Here is a 26,274-nt window from a genome sequence, read left to right on the forward strand (position 1 = left end):
GCGTCCTGAAGTAATGACATAAAAAGATCAAAGAGAAAGAATAATCCTGAACATTCAGGAAAAGTTGGAACCCATTATGTCATAGAGGCCAAGGGGAAGAAAGCTTTTAGAAAAAAGGAAATGGGACACCTGGTTGGCTTAGTGATTGAGGGGCACCTTAGGCTCTGGATGTGGGTGGTCCTGAAGTCCCAGGATCAAGCCCTACATTGGGCTCCCCTCGAGGAGCCTACTTCTTCCTCTGCCTATGTCTCTGCCTCTCTCTTTCTGTGTATCTCATGAATGAATAAATAAAATCTTAAAAAAAAAAAAAAGAGAAAGAAAATGGTCAGCATTGCTAAATGATGCAGAGACTGGCAGGAGAACAAGAGATTCCATCTATTTGACAGATGGAAACAGCATATTGGGAATCCTAATAGATTATAGGAGGGGACGCCTGGGTGGCTCAGCCGTTAAGCGCCTGCCTTTGGCCCAGGGCGTGGTTCCGGGGACCTGGGATCAAGTCCCACTTCGGGCTCCCTGCATGGAGCCTGCTTCTGTCTCTGCCTATGTATTTGTCATGGATAAATAAAATGTTTTAAAAATTAAAAAAAAATAGGTTATAGGAAAAGTGGAATCGAATGATCAGAAAATGAAACAACTGGTATAGATCACTCATCATGAAATGTACTGAAGGAAGAAAGATAACTAAGGGGGTATTTGGTTGAAAAGGCAAGATTCCTAGAGAGGAGGAGAAACTGCTTTATATATTAATCTTTTTGTTATTTGAAAATATATGTCCTTTCTTAGGTGTTCGTCACCTAAAGATAGGCATCGTAATAATGTTAAAAGGAAGTTCCTGTGTGCTAATTACCAACAAACTGCTTTTTTCTGTTATTTTAGCTATCCAAGCTCCAAATCCTTTTGGAATGCTTGTGCCTGCACATAAACACACTTCCCAAAACTGCACTTTGAGGTTTCTCATTTTAAAACCCATTAAGATCTTTATATGCACACTCCTTTGAAATGCTGAAAATGCATTTTCCTTCATTTAAACCGACCAACTTTCTGTTGTGAAATATAATATAACATAGTACCAGTACCATGTTTCCAAGTTTTGCCAAACAGAGCATGGTCACAATCAAGTTTAATAACTACTATTAGATTCAATGTTTAAAAGCCATATCCAGATTAAATTGAAGTTAGAAATTTTAGAGAGTATATTTCCTGCATAAATGACTATAATGTAAGTGTATGGTTCTTGCGTAGATAGATGCTTGGTATTCGTAGGTACTCATAAATTATTGGATTTAGTTTGTTTTTGTTCCATGGTTTGATCCAAGAAAGATTTGAGCTGTTTACAGTAATTCACATGAGTCAAGGTTAACTATATGAATAGATACAGAAATCATTCAGATGTTAAACTTAGTCACAGTAAGATGAAACCAGAGAAGTTAGCTGGCAGGAGCAAGTTAGGACTTTTGAAGTTATAAAAATTGATCTGCAAATGTATGGGCTTGTTTTGGGTCCTGATTCAAACCAACCAGTTGAAAAGATACTTTTGAGACAATTGGGAGAAAAGTGAACATGAACAGACTATTCAATTGGGACTGACAGTGGTATCAGAAAGGATCCCTTAACCTGTTAGGGATATATACTGTAATTTTTTGTTTGTTAGTATCAAGTTTTTATTTAAATTCCGTATCATATAGTGTAATATTTGTTTCAGGAGTAGAATTCAAAGATTCATCACTTACATATAATACCCAGTGCTCCTCACAAGTGCCCTCCTTAACCCATCACCCGTTAAACCCATCCTTCCACCCACCTCCATTCCAGCAACCCTCAGTTCTCTATAGTTAAGAATCTGTTTTATGGTTCGCTTCTCTTTTCCCCTATGTTCAACTGTCTTGTTTTTTTAAATTCCATGTATCAGTGAAATCATATGCTGTTTTGTCTTTCTCTGACTTATTTAACTTAGCATTATACACTCTAGCTCCATCCACATTGTTACAAATGGCAAGATTTCATTCTTTTTATGACTAGTATTCCATTGTATATATATAGGTGAAATTATGAATGTCTTAGATTTGTTTTAAAATGGTCCAGTAAAACATGGAGGAAGGGAAGTTGAGGGGATAAGGATAAAGCCAAAGTGGCAAGATGTTAATTTTTGAAGTTGAGAGTTTGGTACTAGGTACATGAGGGTTTTTGCATGTTTGGAAATTTCTAGAAGTTGAACATCAAAATAAAAATGTATTGCAGTTTTGGTGCTGGGATTCATAATGGCTAAAGAAAAGTTTTTTTAAGTGGAATGTTTTATGTTACAGTTATCATTGATAATAGTCAAAATGAACAAAAATAAAGTTATGAGAAGCAACTTATATATAAATTCTCTTAAACTCTCTTTCATTTATCTGTAAATAGCTAACATGGGCACACAGCAAATGCTTGTTGAACTAATCTCTAATCTCACAAAAGTAAAAGTGTTTAATCTTTAAAGAGATTTAAATTTTTCTTTTTCTCTAAGAACTTATCTTTTAGACATGGGTAGAGTTTATGGTTGGTCTCGTTTTTGTTAATAAGATAATTCTTGTTTTATAGTGTTAGATTTCACAACATTAGGTGGTTGTATGTCAGATTTGAAAATACCTATACACATCTTTGTTTTACTGTGTCAGCATTCAGACTTAACATCTGTATTTTGGCTGCTCAGTATGGTATTAGGTTTTCATGTAAGTTAACTATTCAGTTAATTTATCAAGAATATTCAGTTAATTTATCAAGTTGTATTTTTCTGTTGAATCAAAACGTTCAACTTACAGCCTTGAATTGTATGCATTTTCTTGAAACGGAAATAGGGCAATTCAGATACTGTATTTGTCTGGCATGAAGTTAGATTTTCTGCCTTCATGATATCAGCCATTGATGTTTTGCTGTTTTCTGTCTTAAGAGATGGATCTCGATCCCTACCTTATACTTAGCCCAAATTAGTTTAACACTAGGTAACTGGCTTAGTATCTGATCTATGTGTAATATTTCTGAGTCATTTTTTTCTCCCCTCTCTTTAAAAAACCACTAGAGCAGAGTTGCTGAGAACAGTGTAATTTCTAAATTACTTCAAAGAAATAGAACTAAAAGGCTCAGGTTATAATCCACAGACTGACTAGTCAACCCCCAAAGTTAACTCCACAATTGTTAGCTAACATTGGGCTATGAACTGTTATGTAGGTCAGTAGTTGGAATCAGAATAGATAGTGATCTGTTAACATTCATCCGTAATGTCTATAACAGCATTTAAAAAGTGTTAATACTTCAGCTTTACCTGTGGACCATATTCATCCTTCTCTTTTGGATCATTGTGCTATAAAGGACAATCTTTACCAGTGTTACTTATCTCAGTGATTCTTAGAACTTGCTTTTTTTTTTCATTATCTCCTTCCTTCTACTTATATATGTATTTAAATGCCTAAAAACAAATAAATAAATAAATGCCTAGCATACTGCCACACATAGAGTAGACACTCACTTAACAGTAATTCATTCCTTTTCTTTCTTTTCCAGTGTCATCTCCCCCTCGCCTCCAGCCTATAAATCTAAATCTGTCTTTATTCTATTTTATTTTTAAAGATGTTATTCATAAGAGACACACAGAGACAGAGACATAGGCTGATGGAGCCTGATGTGGATGGGACTCAATCCCACAATCCCAGGACCATGACCTAAGTAAGCCAAAGGCAGATGCTCAACCACTGAGCATCCAGGTGCCCTCTAGTCGTGTCTTTAAAAACAAAAACAAGGGGGATCCCTGGGTGGCGCAGCGGTTTGGCGCCTGCCTTTGGCCCAGGGTGCGATCCTGGAGACCCGGGATCGAATCCCACGTCGGGCTCCCGGTGCATGGAGCCTGCTTCTCCCTCTGCCTGTGTCTCTGCCTCTCTCTCTCTCTGTGACTATCATAAATAAATAAAAATTAAAAAAAAAACAAAAACAAAAAAACCCATATGTCCTCCAAATACCATTCTTTAGGGTTTTTTTTTTTCCTTTTGACAGCCAACTTTAAAAATGCAGTACTTATTATTTCTTACCACCCATTCAGGATTTAACAAAGTCCTTATTTGACCTTTTTGTATCCCAGTTTATTTGACCTTGCTTTAATACTTCTTTTTGTTAACTGTCTCCTAAAGAATTTTTCTTGATTTAAATCCATGATTCAAGAACTGTTTTCACTTCTCTAACAGATTCTCTGGCTGGCTGCTACTCTTTCTCTCCAGGACTGACATATTTGCTTGTTGGGTTATGTACTGCACAGTTCTTGGGCATTTTCCACATTTGTAATCTATATGAAAGGCCCTCCTTGATACTGGGCAGTATACAGCTTCGCTGCCTACCTGCAGCAGTTTTGCTTACAACTTAAATGCATTAATATTTCGCAAATTTCCATCTGATGACTTCTCCTTTCATACCATAATACGTTCTCAAAATCAGTGGATGGACTGTATGCTAATTCTTTTCCTCAGCTCAAACTGACAGAGATATGCCACTATTTTTCTAGCCCAGAACTCTCTTCTGAATTCTGGATTTTTTTCTAAATGTCATGTAGGATTTGCCATGTAAGATTCAACTAAAATCTTACCTTATCTTCTCCCATTCCCTCAACCTAATCTATATCTATGTCCTGTTTCCTATTTCAGGTATCCTTTCAGAGCTATCTTGAGTTCTTCCTTCAACTTCATTCTTTTCATCTAATTAGTTAGCAGTCTTACAGTTGCTACCTCCTAAGCCTGAAGTTTTCAGATGTATTGATCTTGGGTGTACCCCTTTACATTGTTAAAGTTATCTTTTAAAAAGACTTGTTAACTTACTTGAGATAGAGAGTGAGACATTCTTAAAAATTATTAAGGACACAAAGAACTTTATAAAATTGGATTAGAAATCAAACTTTTACATATTTAGTTATAAATAACAATATTAAAACCATTCTATTTTGACATAAATAATATTTTTATGAAAAATAACCTTTAAGACAAAATGATGTACTGAAAAGAGTAGAACTGTTTTACATTTTTGAAATTTCTTTAATATCTGACTAAACAGAAGATAGCTATATTTTCATTTGTTTTTGTTTATTGTGATATATTGTTTGGATTGTTTATTGTGATATATTGTTTGGATTGAAGTATATAAAGAAAACTCAGCCTCACAGATATGTAGTTAGAACACAGAGAAGTATTTGCAGATAATTAATACCACATCAGAACTTGACCAGTGGTGGCTTAATGATGAAAATGTAATTGCAGTGTGGAATCTGAAACTACATCAGTGAACTTTTTATAAAACTATTGTGTTAAAATTTATTATGTGTAACTTGATGCAGTTGGAAAATACTGATTCACAGAGTTATGCAGATATTCTAAATATTGACATAATTCGTCATACAATATTTTTAAATCACATTTGTTAAGACATTACCAATCTTACGAGGGAAGTCTTTAAGTAGTGAAAAGCTATCAAACTTCATGGTGGCAAAGTCAGATTTTCCAGGATTCCGTTTTTTGTTGATCACTTGAATGTTATTGGCAACAACAAATACTTTCAAGTTTTTTCCCTGAAGTTACAGGCTCCCTTCATTTATTTTTGAGAAGATGTCTGTCCGATAGCCTTTATGTGAAAGAGTGGCACAGTGAAAAGAGAAGCTAGTTTCTCTTGTAATTGAAATAATTGCACCAGACTTTTTTCCTCATGACAGTCATGTTACTTCAGTATAGAATGGATGTGCTGTATACAGACTTGCCAGTTTGTCAAATAATATTAAATGTGTATTTAATAAAATCATTATTTTTTTTATCTTTTCAACATGAATATTCTTAAGTAAAACTGTTTTCTACTGCAAGGAGGTGATGAAGAATACAATGATTCTAGTTTTAATTTGGTGCTGCTGCTTTAACTCATGCTAAGGTGTCAGCAATTTTACCCGCCATTGTTTTTGCACTATCATTGCAAATATCCATCCAGTGAAAGGGTCAAATAACAGGATCAAGTACCACGTTGGGTTCCCTGCATGGAGCCTGCTTCTCTCTCTGCCTGTGTCTCTGTCCACTCCCCGCCCCCCCGCGTCTCACATGAATAAATAAATAAAATCTTTCAAAAAAAAAAAAAAAGAATCGTGAGACCCTCTAAGGGTCCACTGACTATATTTTGAGAGCCATTTCTTAAACATCCAAGGCATGTTGCCTGTGCTCACTCTGTGGTCTTTGCCCCAGTCTTTATTAATTTTATTAATCTGGTCTCCTAAGTGACCTCTCAATCTCTTTTCTCCTTCTCAAGAATTACCTTTCTAGAGTACAAATCTGATAGTATAGATTCCCTTTTAAACTCTTTCAACATGCCCAGCACAATGGTATAAGATCTAATAAAATTCCTTCATGAAACATAAAAGGTCTTTTATTATCATGCCTACCTTATTAACTTCTGTACCTATCACTACACACCTACAACTCTTTAAGCCAAACTGAATTTATTGATAATTCCCTAAACACCTCTTAGTTTCGACAATCCCAAGCATTTGTGTGTGCTGTTCTTTCCACCTGGAATACTGTCACTTCGAGTTTCCACTTACCTCTCCAACTCTGTGCATCATTTTAAATCGCCTCATGTTAACTACCCACAAAGTTTTATATTTTGTTATAAATTTAAAATTGGTTACAGGACTTCTTACACTGTTTTATAGTTATTTTGCTTATGTGTTATTTTCTCCCACTAGATTGTGAGCTGTTTGAGGTTGCAGGAACTGTGTCCTTGTATTCCTAGTACTTACCAAGGGCAAGGCATATAGTAGTCGTTTAATAAATCTTTGAGTATTTCAGTGAATTTCATAGAAACTTGTAATACTTGGATAGGGTTGCTAATGAATACTAAAAAGACCACAAATGGGCAGAGAAGGAAAAATATATGTGCCTCAGCCACTCTATTGGATAAAGTAATCTTTATTCCCATAAATTGACTTTAAGTAAAATTCAAAAGGACATTTCAATATATTTGTTTCTGAAAATTTGAAGTGAATTAAATTCTAGTTAAGTGGATCACATTTTAAAAAATTAATCTCCTAAATTCATTATAACTCAATCTCTAATAAACTTGGATTTTTTTTTTTTTAGGATTTTATTTTGGGGCAGCCCGGGTGGCTCAGCGGTTGGGCATCTGCCTTCAGCCCAGGGCATGATGCTGGAGACCCGGGATCGAGTCCTGCGTCAGGCTCCCTGCATGGAGCCTGCTTCTCCCTCTGCCTGAGTCTCTGCCTCTCACTCACTCTCTCTCTCTCATGAATAAATAAAATCTTAAAAAAATAAAGATTTTATTTATTCATGAGAGACACACAGAGAGAGGCAGAGACATAAGAAGAGGGTGGAGAAGCAGGCTCCATGCAGGGAGCCTATTGCAGGACTCGATCCCGGGTCTCCAGGATCACGCCCTGGGCTGAAGGCAGATGCCCAACTGCTGAGCCACCTGGGCGCCCCTTTTTTCTTTGCTAATTTAACATTCTTAACATGAAGGCAAAAATGCCAGGGTACTTCTATATTTTTTTTAATATTTAAAAACTAGTACCTTAAAATATTAAGATAACCTTGTAAATGTGTCCTCTACATTGTTTTATATTAAAAAGTTGGTTGACTGTGTTTTATGTTTTGAACTTAGTAGAATGAAATAATATCTTGTAAAGTCTTCTGTCAGAAAGGCATCTAAATAGAGGTCTTACTTAATATAATCTACCTTATACAACTTGTATCAACAAAAAGAAACTCTTAAAATAAATTTTTACTAAGATTTCATAATATATAAAATTTTTAAAGTTCAATAAAAATGTTTATGTGTAAGAAATTTTTTTGCCCACCATGTATTCTGCTTAATGCATTGCAAGTGTATAGATTAGGTGAAATCTAAATCATCTAAAATTTGTAGACCAGGCAGATTTTGTGGATTTTACTTTCCTGCCCATTTACCAATTCATTGTTCATTAGCATTTGATTAAAGAAAATAATTACTAAAAACTAACCACTTTGGGCCTCACTTAGAATTTATGATGAATGAGATGCGACTGACAATTTTTATAGCCCATGGGCTAGATGTTGCCGAGTAAATTAAAATTGTTTACAAAATTACAAGGGAAATTAAATCTTTTAAGAGACCTTTAAGTATTTTTTTATTAATTTATTTTTTTATTATTTTTTTATTTTTATTTTTTTTAAATTAATTTTTATTGGTGTTCAATTTACCAACATACAGAAAAACACCCAGTGCTCATCCCGTCAAGTGTCCGCCTCAGTGCCCGTCACCCATTCCCCTCAAACACCCGCCCTCCTCCCCTTCCACCACCCCTAGTTCGTTTCCCAGAGTTAGGAGTCTTTATGTTCTGGAAGGGAGACAGAACATAAAGACCTTTAAGTATTTAATTGATTATAAATCATGCCCTTAAATCATATCGGTTGATTAAAAGCCATTAGTAATTGAGATTTCTCCAAAAGAATTCTGAAGTAGTGAGGTGTGTAATATATAGTCAGATGTATGCTTTTTTTTTTTTTTCAGTTTTTATAGAGATAACTTTGGCCAAAAAATAACTTCTTGGGATTTTGTTTTGAATTCTTTTATGCTATTGTATCCCTGTTGCCTTACATTTTAAAGAATTGGTAAATCGTTGGATCTCTGTGTCACTGTTGTGTAGAAGTAGAAGTGTTGCCTTACATTTTAAAGAATTGGTAAATCGTTGGATCTCTGTGTCACTGTTGTGTAGAAGTAGGTTCCTACTGAGATACAAGTTGGATTTCCTTTACATGCTTCCTTAAAGAAATTGATATTTTCGTTCTACCAGTTGAAGGTAATTATTATTTGTAAAATATTTAAGTGGTTATCTGAACTCAGAAATGGATGTGTTGAGTCAGTAGATTTGTAGAAATAATAAGATACCAAATTGTATATTTAGTTTGATAAATTTCCTTTGAAAATAGTTCCCTTTTGTACCATTATTTTTTATATGAAAAAAATACATAGGAAATAGAAAAGCAAAGGATATATAGTGAATTTGCTCATGAATCTGTTTTCCAGCATTCATTTACTACATACATTGTCATCTGTTCTTTCTTTATTTCATAATTAATTTCAAAATTCAGCATTTTTTATCTAATTTAACATTTTCATATTTTTAAAGGTCCCCAGGTGCATCCAATTTTTCAGCTTTACCAAAGATCTCTCCTTCATCTCTATCAAATAATTATAACAACATCAACAACAGAAAGTAAGCACTGAATCTTAAAAACTCTTTGTTTAATTGATCGCCCTATTGTGGTTGCAAAAAATCTCTTGTATCTAAAACTTAGAATAAAAGTCTTAATGCATTAAAATTGATTTTTTTTTTTAATTACTGACCAGTTCTTCTAGGAGTAACTTTACAAGAAAGCACAGTTATAAACTTCTTGATTTAATACATAAGATATTAATTCACTAAAAGAGAAATAAAGTAGTTTCAGAATTTTACATTTTAAACACTAATTCTGAAAATATATATAGAAGTCTGTTAGAACTCAATTTTTTAGGACGAGTATAAATTTCAGATGTCATTTGAGAACTAGACATAAAATCACCTACAATATGTAGTGTTTTTAAAAAATATGTATCAGTGATTCTCACCTGGAAAGCATACACCAATTTTTACGTTTATCAAGAAGGCAATCATTTTTTCTTTAAAATAGTCAGAGAAGTAATTCCTTTGCCCCATCATGAGTAATATTCAGTATCTTTGAATTTATGAAAGTTACATGAAAGTGTATGCTATCTTGCCATAAGAAAAAAGGTTAAAAATCACTTGGGCATCTCTATTACAGTCTGACGTGGGCTTATTACCTTGAAAATTGTCATGGCTTTTTATTTTATAGTAAAGGATAAAATAAAAGCTTTTATTTCTTTTGATTAGTCCAAATTATGGGAAGAACCTTAATCTAGAGACGATTACCCTTTTGCTATTTCTTGAATGTATACATTACATTGTGGTTTATTTTTTTAGGTTAACTGTATGTAGTTAAATATTTGCACTACTTGTCCAGTTCATAAGTGGCATCTGATTCCCCAAAGAGTAAATTTGAAAAAACGAAGGCTATTTGTGAAATAATTTTTAAAATAACATCATTAATTGAATTTATAGGTTTAATTAATCTTCCCTTAAAATTCATATCTGGGGTGGGGAGAGGGCTTGACAAAGTTATTTTAATATACATCTAGATTATAAATATATAAGACTAACTGAAATAATTTTTGGAAAGGAAAATGAAAAAGTATTCATCCTACTAAATATCGCAATCTGTTGTAAAGATTTAAGAGTTCAAACAGCATAGTAGTGACCCAAGAATACATCTACAGATCAGTCAAATAGGAAAGACAGTCCAGAAACAGCTGTTTATACAAAAGAATTTAATGTGATCAGATAACATTGTTGACTAATGGAGGATGAAAAGATTATCCAGGAAACGATCGGAAAATTGGATCACTATTGAGAATTTCTCAAAAAAAAAAAAAAAAGAGAATTTCTCTTTAAAATTTTATATTATATTGACTTTTTAATTGTTAGGCATATAAAAATTTAAAAAAAATTAAAAGGCGAATAAATTGAAAAAATACTTGCCACAAATCACAAATAGATAAATACTTAATATATCAATGTCCTAAAGATCAGTGAGAAATTTTCTAAAGCAAGTAGAAAAATGAGTAAATGATACAGCTGACAATAAAAGCAAAATAATTAAATATATAAACATTTTAAATACTCAAATTCACAACTAACTAGAGATGGGTAAATTAAAACCATAAAAAAACTCCATCCACTTCTCTCCACTTCAATGTCACTGGGAAATATTAAGTAACAATACTTACTCTTGCAAGGATTTCATTTGAGTGGTTGGAGTATTAGTCCAACTCTTCTAGAAAAGAATTTGCCATATGGATCAAGAAGATTTAAAACATTAATTTCCTTATTTTAGTAATTTATAAAAGAACATGTATACCGTAATTACATTATAGTGTAACAGTGAAATATTAAAGGCACTATGAATATCCAAAATTGCATTGTAGTATATTCTTTTCTATTGAAAATATATGTCCCCAGGCAGAAAAGTGAAAGGAAATACTCCTATAATCTGGTTTGTATTTTATATGGTATCTTTTAATTAAATTCATCAAAAATAATTTTTTCATAGATAAAAATACTCTTGTGTTTCTACCAATTGCAGATGCTCCCACATTTACTATAAAGAATTCAGTTCCAGGTATAACAATGTATTTATAGTTATTCTTTGGAGAGATTTTTTTTTAACATTGTATGTAGACTGTATTGAACATAGACTGTATTTTGACCTTTTGACTGGAGTCTTCATATTAGTATATGTGGTCTGGTGTGTTTCTGTTTTTGTCTAGTAAAAATATCATGGTATAATCAGATCTTAAAACCTCTAACTGCAAAAGATACTGAGAGGAATTGGAATATTTTCTTAAATTTGAAGTATGTTTAATGATTCTACTTCTATGGCTGGATTATATTTTTAGCTATTTATGTTTATTTTAGGCACTAAAATAGTCCTTCGATATTAGGAAATTTTTTATAGGAAATGGCTACTGAAGTACCACCATGGATAAAAGTAAAGCTTTAAAAGTAAAGCTTATTTAAACATTTGTAAAATAGAAAGTTTTTTTTTTACTTGAATTTGAATTAATATTTTAATTATTTTGCATTTGAATTAATACAATAATAATTAGATTATTTCTCATAAAATTTATTTTTTTCGTTCAACTTGTACAAATAAGTAGGAGCTTAAGACTTCGTATGGAAATTACATAGTTTGTTTAATTGAAAGTATGTAAAATGGATAGTAACAATTTTTAAATTAAGTGCATTTTTGAAACTTCATGTTATGTGGAATTTTTCTACAATTACCAAAGTATATGCTAAAATAAAGTTATAACTTATAAGTTTATATGAAGTTGCCAACAAATTCAAGACTTGAATTAAACTGATACATTAGTAAAATAAAAAGTTCTCAGTTCTAGAAATAAGGATATTAGTCATAAAGATAGTAACAAAGTATACTTGGAACTATTTCCTATAAATTTAATAAAGTTTTTATTAAAGACTAATATTATGAAGAATCAGTTGTTTGCCTTGATGTAGTAATTTTACCTGCTAGTCTATACAGTATTTGTTTTTGCCTCAATAGTAATTTAAATTCATTTTTAATATGTGCCAATTTCTTTCTTTCTGTTCTCTGCATTTTTCTGTCTTGGCTATGTTTGCTTTGATATAACACTGCCTTTAAAAAATCTTTTTAATGTATGTATTGTCACAAATCTTGGCATTCCACATCAGAGCACATTTCTATTTTTATGTTAATTCATTTAAAGCTCTTTTATTTGAAATGGAAATGACTCCCTGTAAGAGATTAAACTGTAAAAAAGCCTGCCAGAGCTAGCCAACCATATGGCTCTTTACAAATTACTTGCTGAAAGCGTCATTCATTAACTGCGAAATGAACATAATCATGGTTACAAAGATTAAATTATAGATTTATAATACTTATTATGTCAAATGTAAGTGCTAATTGAAAAGTCAATCTGAAATGTCAATAGAAGGATAAGGGCTCACTTTTACCAAAAAATAAGTTACGTTTTTCAATGTATCGTCATTTAGAGTGATAGATTTATATTTAATACAGAATTAATGTAGTATAATACTAAAATTCTCATTAGGATTGCAGTCAGACTTCTTTATTTTTGCAAAATAGCACAGCCATAGAGGATAAGGACTAGGAAAAAAATAGTCATAGATCTAGGTTTTCATGTACTTTGTTGAAGCCTTCAAGAACTGCTGGTTTGGGTATTTTCCATTACTTACTTTAATATTTGATTTAGGAAGCACATTATGTGGGTTGTAAGTGGCCAATCAATGTAGTATTAAAATATTTTATCAGTTTTCATTATTATCATTGAACATCTAGACTGAGTCTTTGGGCAAGGCTTATGCTTTGTCACTTAAACTGAAATGTAGATATCCTTTAAGATTAAAATTTTAAAAGACAAAAAAACGGCTTTGGCAAGGAAGTTTTTGTTGATTTCTCAGTAAATAAAAATTCCTATCCTGGCAAATTCCATCCTGTTCCCACTAAGAAAGAGAAGACCTTCCAGCATCCATTTATTTGTGTTACTTGTGGCAGAGACAGATTACCTGAATATATACCTAAAGAATAAGCATGTAAATGTGCTTTTTTAGTCTTTTCACTTGTGTGTGTGTGCGTGTGTATGTGTGTCTAGGCATGAGCATGTATTTGAGCATGCTTTCCCTGTATATTCTCTCAAATTTTATTTCAATTTTATATCTGGGATATGTGTGGGGTTTTTTTTGAACATGTAGAATGTGTAGAAAATATAGACCTTTCATTTTTGTATGTAGAGACTTTGATTTTTAGCACTTCTTACAGGAATAAAGGAAAAACAGCATTTAGCTATTTGTTACATGTCCTCAAAGTTAAGATTCAAGAATCTAGTTATTTTTTTTTAAGAATCTAGTTATTAATCACTGAGTGAACATATATTGAATTGCTAATAAGTGTCTTGCACTTTATTAGTTACTGGGAATATAAAATATGAATCATAAAGTTAGTGATATGCCAAAACAAAAGATGCTGAATTCTATTTTTTATTTTATACTTCTTTTTTTTTTTTTTTAAGACAAGTAAATATAGTGAAAAGTCTGGAAATTCTTGAATTGATCAAGATTGCATTTCTTTGGACTCTCCTGTTTTTCATTCCTTTTCTTTTTTTAAGTATCAGGATGTTTTGCTTTTTTGAGTCTGGAAACTGGTCTTTTTTTGAAGGGGGAGTATGTTCTTAAAAATGTAAAAATATTAGTAGGTTAGCATTGTGTGTGTAGTTTGAGTTGAGGTAGTTTTGTTTTACCTGTGTAGCTTGTTGGGGGATGTGTGTGTGTGTTGTGTGTGTGTTTACTAAAGGCTTTGTTACAACAGGCAGTAAGCAGTTCACTTAAACTGTTATAAAGGGAAAGTCTAGAAGCTACAATAGAAGGTATTGGAAATTAAAAGTAAAAATTACTTTTAAAAAAGAATACCAGGAATAAATTGTAGCCAGTTGAAATTATCAGGGTTACTGATTCATCATGTTTATTTATAACATTATATTCTTTTATTTGAATCATGATTTGATTTTAAGTTTGACCTTGATTCTCATTCAGTTTTTTCCTAATGAATTTAAAAAAATGAAAAAAAAATGGTGACTTTTTTTGTTTCGAAATGGTATGCTTTTGAATTATATCTAAAGTGTCCATTGTAAATATTTTATAAGATAACCTATTAAAAATGAAGGGAGAATCCATCCTTTTACACAAAATTATTTTTTTTATCACATGTAAAAAGAAAGTGGGACAATTTAACTTACTGATTGAGTTTACATCTTTAAAATTACTCCGATTCTCTAAGGTTGAAGATTATATAGCTTTTTTTAAGATTAATATTTATTATGCTGATAGTCCAAATTATCCTAAGGGTTATATTCATCTAGGGTAAATAAACTACATTATTCTAACAAACTAAAAGAAGGAAAGGGCGAATACTGGAGTGTATTGCTTAGAATCATTTCATTTTTGCAGCCCTGATAACCCCGGACTTTTTTCCGCATTTGAATACTAGATTTTGCTGGTCTAGCGTGGAAACTATAAATAGAATCTTCAATGCATCAGACCAGTGATGTCACAGAGGCCTTGGAAATCTCTGCTCTTACCTGTACCTAAAGTACAACTCCTCCCATTTCTACTGTTCTCGTTGCATTACAGTAGCAGGATGTGAACGGGACATAAATGAGATGATTTATTGCTGCGGGTGGTGTTTAAAATCTGAATGTCTTAAATTTGATGGAGCAATGAAGAATGGAGCAAGCTGTGGAGTTGCTCCAACTAATCAAGGGTAGAAAGATATAATAGTGGTTTGTATTGGTTGGTGTGGCATTATGTATGCAGTGATTTTGCTAATTGGATGAGCAGTATCTTAATTAAAGGGGCTATTTTAATTTAGGTTCATGTCTTTAAAAGTACAAGTTAATTTTTTAAATAAAGTTTAATGACTGACCACCTATCTCAAATAGGTTTGAAGTACTCTGTTCATAGAACTATATTGTAATAATTAGCTGCATTATGAAAAATATTCTTTGTTTTCTTCCAGTGTGAAAAACTCAAATTATTGTCTCCCATCATATACTGCTTATAAGAACTATGATTATTCAGAACCTGGCAGAAACAATGAACAGCCAGGCCTCTGTGGCCTAAGTAACTTGGGAAATACGTGTTTCATGAACTCAGCTATTCAGGTAGGTCTTTCCAAAGTGAAACTCCTATGTTTCATGGAAATCAGCAATAAAAGAAAAGTAGAGTTTTACATATCAGAACATGAGTATTATATATATTTTGAGAGTTTATATTTTCATGGAAGATGTAAACATGCATGTTTGATTCATTCATTCTAGTGCTAATAGAATATCATTATCATGTTCCTCAATTAGGCAGCATATGATTGATTACCACATGGTAGAAGATTAACTATTATGTCACGTAAAAATATAATTTCAAACAGAAAACCTAGGCTTTCTGAAAAGAAAAACCAAGTGAGATCTCTCCTTTATATTTTCAGTAGAAGTGTCATGTTTTTTTTGGACATTGATCGGAATGTTAGAGAATAAATCTTTTATGGTCATTGGTTTTCTAACTCTAAATAAATTCATTTTATCTTCTTTTTTAACCCTAGTGAGAAATTAAGATTTTTTTTTGAGAAAATTTTATAAACTTCCTTTTGCATACATATTTTAACAATTCACTTTCTCTTTAAGATCTTTTTAATTTGGGGATATAATTGATCACTGCCCCTTTTTTCCCTTTGTTTCTCCATGGAGCTTCCCTTTTCTTCCTACTCTATCTATACCCTCTTCTAGCTTGTTGAATATGTCTTTGATTGACTTTGAAGTAATGAGATCTGTATTTTTTTTTTATATCACTGTCACTATTTATAAAATTAGAGATGGTTATTTCATTTCCCTTTTATAAATAAAATTCTGCATTACAGAAAGCCCAAAATAATGATATACTATTTTTGATATTTCAGTTTTAACCTTTTTTTGTTGTTGTTTTGGTCCTTTTGTTTTGGAGGGTTTTTGATTTTTTGCAAATTCTAAAATATTACTTTTAAATCTGTAATTTTCTGTTCTTTATTCATATTTTAATACTGAGTTTCCTGTGCCCAGGAGGCATCTTCCAAAGATAATAGATTAAATACAGAGTATGCCTTAATTAAGGACATTATAACAAGTCTTTTTCACTGTCTAAGAATAGTATTGGACTCTTCACCATCCAAGATTCTAAAGAATTCCTTTTGCACAAGGCATTAATCTCTTTGTCTCCTAAATTAACCATTGTCTTTACAGTATTCTTGGAAAATCAGAATTTGTCATAATGGTCTAGACCAGGAATTGGCAATCTTTTAAAAATGGGGACATAATTACTTAATTTCTGATTTCTTGGTTTAGAGTTGAACCACTCAGAAAATAGTCTTTCCACTTAAGCAGATACAGTGTAGGGTTGATAAACTCTTCTTTAAAGCTTTAATCACACTAGTGTTACTTATGCTTTAATATGAATTACTTTATTTAAAATTATTTTTTCTAGGATCCTAGTGCAGGTTAAATAAACATTTAAAATTTTAATCTGTATTTTTCTGGGAGAAGAGAAAAGGAACTCCTGTGAGAAGAGCAAGCCAAAACATATTATTACTCTGCCAACTATTTAGATAATAAGCTGTGTGAGTGCTGAGCTTTCAGAGATAGGATCAGGCCAAACAATTGTAATTTTATTTGGATATCTGTTGGACTATTCTATCTAACCACTGAAAATCATCTTTAGTACCATCTCTGGAAAATGTTTTATATAAATGGTTACATTATAGCAGAAAACTGTCTTCTTGTATCATCAAGTCATATTAATTTTTAGATAACTCCTATCTTGACACTGCCAAAATTATTTTGGTTCTAGACACTTGGTAAAGCTTGAGAAGTTTTTACTTTTTAATCTAAAATCAATCTTGGTACTTTCTTATAAGGATTAAGAAAATAACAACATAGGCATTAAAAATTTGAGTCTGTCAGAAAGAACAGGAGTTAGTGTTCATGCTAATCATTCAGAAGTGGCTCTGGCTTTCACTCAAACTGAATTCCTTCTAAGGGATTATTATGTTCTAGTTTCCTATGCCTCTGATACAGTCTTATTTAGTGTTTTGTCTCCAGATGGTTAACTATAATTTCTTTAAAATGAGTATTAAAATTAAATCTTCTAATCATTTACTTGAGCTAGATTTGGAGTTTGTTGAACTTTCTTATGTATGTTTAAGGTATCAGAAACTTCATTCTATTAGTTTTTGCCTCACTTGAAATCAGTGTTAGTACAATAAATTGGTAGATCTAATGCTGACCCTCTCAATATATATCACCTTCACATGTTTCATTTCAACTGAAATTAGAGCCATGAGGGTGAGGTTTGTTAGTGTGATAGTTTGTTACTTTCTGGTAATAATCATAAAGTAAGAAAAATTTTTGATGAAAATTCAGGGATGTTTAAATTTTAAGCACTGGATAATATTTCATGTCTGTGTCTTGGCTGGAGGCTATACTTTCTGTAAAATAAAAATCTCCTTTCAGTTTGGGCAAGAGAAAAAAAATGAGTTTTTATTTTTGCTACTTCTTTTCGTTCTAATCCACAATTAGAAAAGCTAATACTTCAGTTTTATTTTCTTAAAGCTTCTATGGTTTTTGATTGATTTAGATGTTCACTCTCAAGGTGAAAACTCACCATTAAAGGGAATACAAAATTATGTCGGTAGCCTTTATCTCTGTTTTATGAACATGCATGTAAGTTGTAGGCCCACAGATGAAAGGGATTAAAAGATAACTAATAGACTAGATTTTTTTAAGTAAGTTTTTTAGACAGTTTCCTCAATTATCCTTTTTTTTTCAAGTTTCCTTATAACTTCTGTGAAATTGAAGACAATTCATGAACTTCAGAAAATATTATAGTATTTCTACTGATAATTTGATTTTCAGTGTAATTTCTTATATTCAATAATCCTAAAAAATACATAGATATTTTAGCACCTCAGGCAGTATGATTATTGATATAGCTAAAAAAAATATGTGGAAAGCATACCTCTTTTTTTGCATATGAGAATGGATTATGCTTACTAACCCACCAAGAGCCTTGAGGTAAAGAAATCTTTTGATTGCTTATGATTAAAAACCAAGTGGCACCAAGCTGGTTGTGTATTAACGTTATTACTTAATTATATTTATATGCAAGATTTTCTCAGTAATGGTATGATTATTACATATTTTTGAGATTAGTACTGCCTTATGGTTTTATCAAGTTATTACTGAATATCAAACATAAGATACTTCTGTACATAGATCCTGACCTCATGAAGATTATAGTTTAGATACTATGATTTTCATATTTTTGCCTTTTAATATGAAAGACTTTTTAAAAGATTATTACTATGAAAAGTTTAATTTTATCCTCAATATTTAACAGATGTAGTGAAGTTGCTTTGCTTGGGTAAAGGGTTTAAAGTCCTATCTGCTTTCTCTTACTTTCCTTAATGGCCCCAGAAGCATTCTCATGGGATCCCAGGACTCTAAGGAACAGTCTGAAACCTATAGTATAGCAAGAAGAAAGAAAAGAACACATTAAAAATTAATAACACAGGGGAGCCCGGGTGGCTCAGCGGTTTAGCACCGCCTTCCGCCAAGGGTGTGATCCTGGAGACCCAGGATCGAGTCCCACATTGGGCTCCCTGCATGGAGCCTGCTTCTCCCTCTGCCTCTCTCTCTCTCTGTCTCTCTCTCTGTGTGTCTCTCTCCCCTTTGTCTCTCTCTCTCTGTGTCTCTCATGAATAAATAAATAAAATATTTTTTAAAAATTAATAACACAGATTATGAGCACAGGTTATGAAGTTATACTGCCTGGATTAAAAGCATGTCTCTCTTATTTATTAACTATGTTACCCTATATAAGTTATTTCCACAATTCATTTTTCTCATCAGACGAGGACAATAATAGGACCTGTATCTTAGGAATTTCATGGGGATTAAATGAGTCAAACAATATAAATATAGAACTCTTAGGATAATGACTAGCATTAGCACATCATAAATGAATAGGCAGTAGTAGATTGATATTTTGTCTGTTTTTGTATTTGTTTTGTTTCAATTCAAGGAGCTAAGCAGAGTAACTGGAAAGAGTCTACTTTTGATAATCCTTGTATTTTTTATCCTTTCCTACAAGTCTCCTTTCACTTGGATTGAACCTAGTGAATGAAGAAGGAATTAATTGTGTTTTTAATTTTTTCACGTAGTATTGCAGTAACGGTATTTAGCATCTCCATTTTTTAACTGGTTAGTTTAACTCTCCCTAGGCAAAGTAGTAGGCAAGGAATATAATAATGTAGAACTGTATGTGCAAATTCAGTCTTTGGAAAATTCAAAATTCTTGATTTCACGTTATCCCTGGCCTCAGCTTCCAGCATAGTTATGATTGCAGGCATACACCGTGGTCTAGTGGTAAAAATAAGTTAACAAAATAGTTTTCTAATGCCCTAAATTTTTGAGAGAATGTCTAGTTTTAAAATTTTGCATTATTGGAGGTAATTTTAATTAGCATCAGTTCAGTAGATTGAGGAGCACTCCAACCCTTGTCTTTTTCATTGTCAAGGCCTAGGAGGCTCATGATTGGCTTCCTGGAAGAAGCAACTCTGCAGATGGATTTGAAGCAAGGGAGTGATATGGTCTTTTCCACTGGAAAGCAGCATGGCGTAAGATGGTTGTTTTCAAACTCTTTACTTGGAAGTACTAGGGCTTCTTACTCTAGGAAGTCATAGAAAAAGAATGAAAGTAATGAAGAGTCTGTTGATTATTCCTGTCATTAGGTGTAAAATCAGTTGGGATTCCAAGCATTTTTAAAGTCAACTTTTTTTATGATCTGTTGGATTAGGAAAAAATCTATTCAGTAAATTCAGAAGAATGGCTTAAAACTTTTTTAAAAAACTTAAAAGTGAATAATACTACACAGGAATAACATTTTTTTGGAAGAAATTAGATTCTTATATTGTAAAACAGTGGAAAAGTCATTACTGAAGCAATTATTTGTATGTTGTACTTTATAGCTTTGCATATGATTAAATATAATGCTGTTCTATTGTCATCTTGAGACATTCTCTTTGCATTTATTGGAACACTAGTTCTTAGAAGTCCAGATTAACATGAAGCTAATTTTATTCAAATTAACCAAATCTGTAGTCAATGAATGAAAATAGCTTTCGTCAAAAAAAAAATCATTTAACCCCTGACACATAAGAATTTTATAGTTAAAGATCTTAAATGACTTCTGATAAACTGAGAATATAGCTAACAGTTCAAATACTTCTTCTTATGGCAGACTTCTTAAAAATTATTATGACATAGAATATTGTATTAGTTTCATGTGTACCATATAGTGATTTGATACTCTTTGTACATTACAAAATGATCACCATGATAGATGTCGTCTTATTCTGTCACCATATAAAGTTATTTCAAAATTATTAACCATATTCTCTATGCTTGTACTTTATATCTAATCCAGGAAATTAAACTCACTTTCTTGATTTCCTCCCATATTTGCCAAAAATTGCTTGGCACTGTCATCAAAAATATGTTTAATCATCTGTTAAATGACAACTGAATTGGGTCTTCTTTCTTTTTTGATAAAAGTAAAGAAATGGAAATGACATACCTTTGTTAGAACCATTCACTTTCTCAACACGATACCAATGTTTTTACTTTTCTCTTTGAACTAGAGTAAGAGAGAAGTATTCCTTCTTTTAGAAAGAAGGAGGGTCTGGGAAAGGAGAACCAGAATTCTCAGGCATATTATTTTGGGGAAGAGTATAAATAAAGTTCTCTAAGAATATAGAGTTTTCATTACTGGGGGAGAAAAGGTATCTCTAAAAGCATGACTTGTACCTGAGTAACTTTGCTAATAGCGATTTTTTGTCATGAAAACATGCCTTTCTTAACTTTAGATACTGAAGGGGAATAATCTTGTCTGTCCTTCACATTTTCTGAACATATAGTTTCTCTAGGATTAATGACTCTATTTCTGAATTAGTATAGACTTAAATGTTTATCTGCCCCTAATTCTGTAATAGGGAATGATATGAGTATAGATTAGATAGAGATACAGGGATTATTTCAAGGAGTTGTAGGAATGCCTGGGTGCTCAGCGGTTAAGCATCTGCCTTTGGCTCAGCTCATGATCCCGGGTCCTGGGATCGAGTCCCTGCATGGAGCCTGCTTCTCCCTCTGCCTCTGCCTCTTCCTCTCTCTCTCTCTCTATTTCTCATGAATAAATAACATCTTTAAATAATAAAAAGAGGAGTTAGTTGTATATAATCACACTTGACAGAATTGTTTTTACATTACTCTGGCTGGTCAAAACCCATTTACATATACTCACTAGATTGGATTACTTACAGTGATCACGAATCTTATAACAGCAGTTAACATAATTAGGCCAAAATATCTTGTATTGATTTTTTTTAAGATTTTTTTTTTTAATTTTAAGTAATCTCTACACCCAACATGGGTCTCAAACTCATAGTCCCAAAATCAAGAGTCACATGTCTCACCCACTGAGCCAGCCAGGATCCCCTCTTGTATTGATTTTAATAATTGTTGAAAGGATGTTCATTTGTAATTAAAGGAAAATGTAAGAAATGTCAGTCTGTAGTTTATAATGATAGCTACAAATTTGCTCTGCTCAAAAAAAAAAAAAAAACAACCACAAAAACAAAAACTTGGAAAGTCGTTCCAAATTTACTTCTATCCTCTGAAAATTAAAATTTATTTTCTTGATGTCAAACTGTTTTCTAAGATCTATTTCCTCCTTTATTAAATATATACTAATATCATTCAGTACTTTATAATTAGAAGATTCTAAAATGTGTTAGGCTCGTATTTCAAATTATAAATTGCTTTACTGAATAGTATCACGAGGAAATAGGGGATATTATACTGATAGAAGCTTTAAAAAAAGGAAAGGCACACTAAATCCCTCTTAAAGGCTTGTTTTGTCTTTTATCTATTTGTTTTAATGTATACATTTAAATTCTGGTCAACTGAGGCTATGCTGTATTTATTACTAAACGGTTCCTAATCTATTGAACTTTTTTCTTTTAATGTCATTTATCTTAAAATCCCCTTTCTATTTTGGTTTGTGAGTAGAAACAGTTTGTGATTATGCTTATTGCTCATGCACAGCTTCATTAATGTTCTCCTTTGCAAATAATTGCTTTAGTTCAATATTCTTTTAATATTATATTTATGGAAACTAATTGCTAAGTATTATCAGTCAGATCTTACAGTGATTTGTAAACTATGCTCTACTGGGTAGGGAGAAGGTCAGTGAGTTGGTACTGAAAACCATTGCTTAATTAATAATATTTAAAATAAATTACTAATTCTTATAAACTCATATTAAAAAATTAACAGCCTGGTAATAAACCTGCAGCTTCTGAGAACAATAGTACCTTTCTTTCATAGTGAAGGTTTTTCATATCATTGCCACTTTTTTAATTTCCTCTTCACAGAGGTCTGTCATTTAGGGCATAAGATACCTTTATTTCACTGATGAGAAAATTAAGGCAGGGAAAGTTTAAGTGACTTGTCATTCACCAGGACAAGTTAATAAAAGAGTTAAAACTATGGTACTATTCAAAACATTCTGAGATAATACATCCTTTAAAATTATGCTAATCAACTTGTAAGAAATGCATAAAAATGTTTTATTGTGGTCACATATACATAATAAAATTTACTATTTTAATCATTATTAATTGTACAGTTCAGTGGCATTAAGTATATACAGATTTACATTACTGGTTGCATTTACAACCATTAAAAATTTTTTATGTTTATGTCAAAGATATGTCCCCCTTAATACAAGATGCTCCCGTGAAGTAGTATTACTGTTTACAGATCAAAACAGTTTCCTAGGAAGTTATATACACATTTGCTAATTTTATAGTAAGAGTATTGAGAACATTTTAAGAACTCCTTTTGGAATTACGTTCCTTTTCCTTAATATCACCAATAGATATTTCTCTTGCTTTGATGATTAAGTTGATTTTCAAAACGTGAAGTTATTCAGAGCATTATCCTCAGAATATTATAGGCAGTCAAGCTGGATAATTTTTTTTAATCAAATATACTTATGAAGTTGTCTGTTCATTTACTCAGCACGTAGTTATTGAGGGCCTAAGTTCCTTTCACTCATAGGCAATAATAATTATAGTATTGTGAACAAAACAGTATCTGTTTCGCATAGTCTAGTAGAGAAGATAAACATTAAGTAAATCATGATAAGTATCATAAAGAGGAAAAATGGAGTGCTATGAGTAAATAATAAGAACTTGCAGAGTACCTACCTTATATTGGGTGTCAAACTCTCCAGAGGTAACATAGAGCTATAACCAGAGAATAGGTATGAGTTAGGCAGGTGAGAGTTGAAGTTAGGTGGAGCAACAACATGTGCAGTTTTTCTAGGTCAGGCATGTTTGAGGAACCAACAGGTGAGTAACCTGTGGAATAATATTTGAAGGGGAGTGGTATAAAATGAGTCTGAAGAATTAGGAAAAAGCCAGATCATGTAGGGGGAGTTTGGATTTTAATGTACTACTAAGGCATTAAAGATTCCAGGCTACAATAATTTCATCTGTTTTATTGCAGTTATCTCCTAACTGATTTATTTGCTTAAACTCTTAATGGGTATGGCCCATACTCAAAAGAGCAGCGAGAGCTTTCCCGTTCATAGCTAAGGCTTTGAATGTTCTCTTTGTCTGTAATACTACTACATGCCTTCTCATTTCACTCAACAAAAGCTTAAGTCCTTAAAACAGAATGGAGATAAGGCCCTATATGGTCTAGTCCCATGCTGTCTTATTTCCTACCATTTTCCTCCATGTTTCCTTTTCCATCCTTACTATAAGCTCTGGCCTTGTTCATGCCAAGAATGTTCCTGCCTCAGGATCTCTGTACTTAGAATTTCCTATACCTGGAATTTCTTCCTCCCAATATTTGTATCCTTGTTCTCTCTCTTCCTTTAGGTTTGTTATCGGTCAGAACCTTGCCCACTCCAGCCCCATTTATCTGTCTGCATCGCCCTCCCCACCTCTCTCTCACATATGCTCTATGAATATCAGGGCTTTCTTTTAGTCACTGCGCTAGCCCTATTACTTAGAACAGTGTTTGACATGTAGAAGGCACTCAAATTAATGAAAAGTAAAGGAAATCACATTTTAGTTTATGGCTTGGGGTAACAAGAATAATATGAGTTAATTTTAGGCATGTTCAGTTTGTGGTACCTGTGAAACATCCAAATTAGATACATCATATGTAGATGGATATTCTAATACAGAATACAGACCAAAGGCTTAGGTTAGTAATAGAAATATGGCTGCTTGTAGATGATAATTAAAATCAGGGATGATTGCATCTAAATGAGGGCATCTATGAAAAAAAGTTCCAGGACTAAGCCTTACAGGACAACATTCGAATGGAGGAAAGACACTACTATTGCAACAGGAGAAAAAATTATTTGCAAATAGTTTCTAGATTTTGTGATGACCCATTATCCTAAAACTACGAGAGCAGGTTATTTGCTAAGAATTAAAGAGTAAGATTGACAGTATTGAGATCTCATTTGAGGCTGGAGATCAATTCAGAATGGTAGAAATTTATTCACTTGAAATTTTCTCTAGCAATGTTCAGCTACAGTGGTACAAAGAATCGATAACTGGATGTATATAGGAAGTAATTGGGTTCATCTAGGGTTAAAAGAGAAAAAGACAAAGGAATTAAGAGCTACTATCCTAATCTTGTTTTTATTGGGCTACTTTATTTAACTAATCCAACAAATATCCATTGAGTCTCTACTGTGTGCCAAGCATTGTTCTAACCATTGGTAAAAGCATTGGAAAGGACAGTGCCTATGCTCTAGAAGTTCATGATGTAGTGAACAAAAAAACCCGTAGAAATAAGTATGATACAGTATGTGATAGGATAGAAAGCATGATCAGTCAAATGTTGTGGAGGCAAACAAAAGAGAGCCCTTTGGAAATAAGTGAGGCTTTTGCAAGGAGGTGACTTTTGAGTCAGGCCTCAGTTTTGTTTGGTGTAGAATACATTATTCATAACAACTTACGTTTTGTTCATTTGGTCATAAACCAGAAGTACAAATATAACATCGTAGCTCAAACTTGTTCCACCTTTTTCCACCACAGAAATCCCTACATTAGAAATCTATTTTACCATGGCAAAAAACACATTGTTTATACATAAATACATATTGGCACCCCCTGTGTGCTACTGATGCTTTTTCATATGTGTGCCAGCTATAAAAGAGAAGTAAAATATTTTGAGCAATGACAATATCAGGAGAACAAACATATCACCTCCTAAAGTAATTATATCGAAGATGATGTTCTTTTGAATTTGAAGAGTTTACTGGAAAATCATGGCTTTATAAACCATGTCATATATATAATTAAAAACTAAAAGTGTCTCTGACCTTCATTTAGAGAGCTTTAGCTTTTTTTTTTATTTTTTTATTTATGATAGTCACACACACAGAGAGAGAGAGAGGCAGAGACACAGGCAGAGGGAGAAGCAGGCTCCATGCACTGGGAGCCCGACATGGGATTCGATCCCGGGACTCCAGGATCACGCCCTGGGCCAAAGGAAGGCGCCAAACCGCTGCGCCACCCAGGGATCCCGCTTTTGCTTTGAATACAAACTGAATCATTGACATACATCCTGGTATATATTCATTATGTATATATGAATGAATATATATTTTTATAGATTTATTGTATAATTGACGTATATTGAGTGATTCTTCAGTAGTTGCCCAGGGCCTTTCTAAGTATTACGTACTTTGACAGAAAAAGCTTTCAATAACTTTTTAGGGCAGCCCGGATGGCTCAGCGGTTTAGTGCCACCTTCAGCCCAGGGTGTGATGTGTCTCTGTCTCTCTTTTTCTCTCTCTTTCTGTGTCTCATGAATAAATGAATAAAATCTTTAAAAAAAAAAAAAAACTTTTTGAAAGAAATTACAAGTTTTTGACCAAAATGT

At 32.5% G+C, this 26,274-nt stretch overlaps 1 protein-coding gene across 8 annotated transcripts in view; it reads left to right on the plus strand.

The window, feature by feature from the left end:
* USP15 (ubiquitin specific peptidase 15) overlaps positions 1–26,274 on the plus strand; it is a 123,017-nt gene that overhangs the window by 63,330 nt on the left and 33,413 nt on the right. For 3 of the 8 annotated variants that reach the window (XR_003235421.2, XM_026001799.2, XM_072741737.1), the window contains 2 exons: positions 9,176–9,262; positions 15,237–15,381. Coding sequence is in view for 6 of the 8 variants with exons in the window: in XM_026001799.2 (XP_025857584.1) it covers positions 9,176–9,262; positions 15,237–15,381 (232 nt within the window). In the remaining 2 variants the exon portion in view is untranslated. Of the gene's footprint in view, positions 1–9,175; positions 9,263–15,236; positions 15,382–19,819; positions 21,853–26,274 lie in introns of those variants that run through there. The other 5 variants (XR_011997880.1, XM_026001800.2, XM_072741738.1 and 2 more) reach the window with 3 other exon arrangements.

Source organism: Vulpes vulpes, chromosome 16 (genome assembly GCF_048418805.1).
Source record: "Vulpes vulpes isolate BD-2025 chromosome 16, VulVul3, whole genome shotgun sequence".
Lineage (NCBI taxonomy): Eukaryota > Metazoa > Chordata > Mammalia > Carnivora > Canidae > Vulpes > Vulpes vulpes.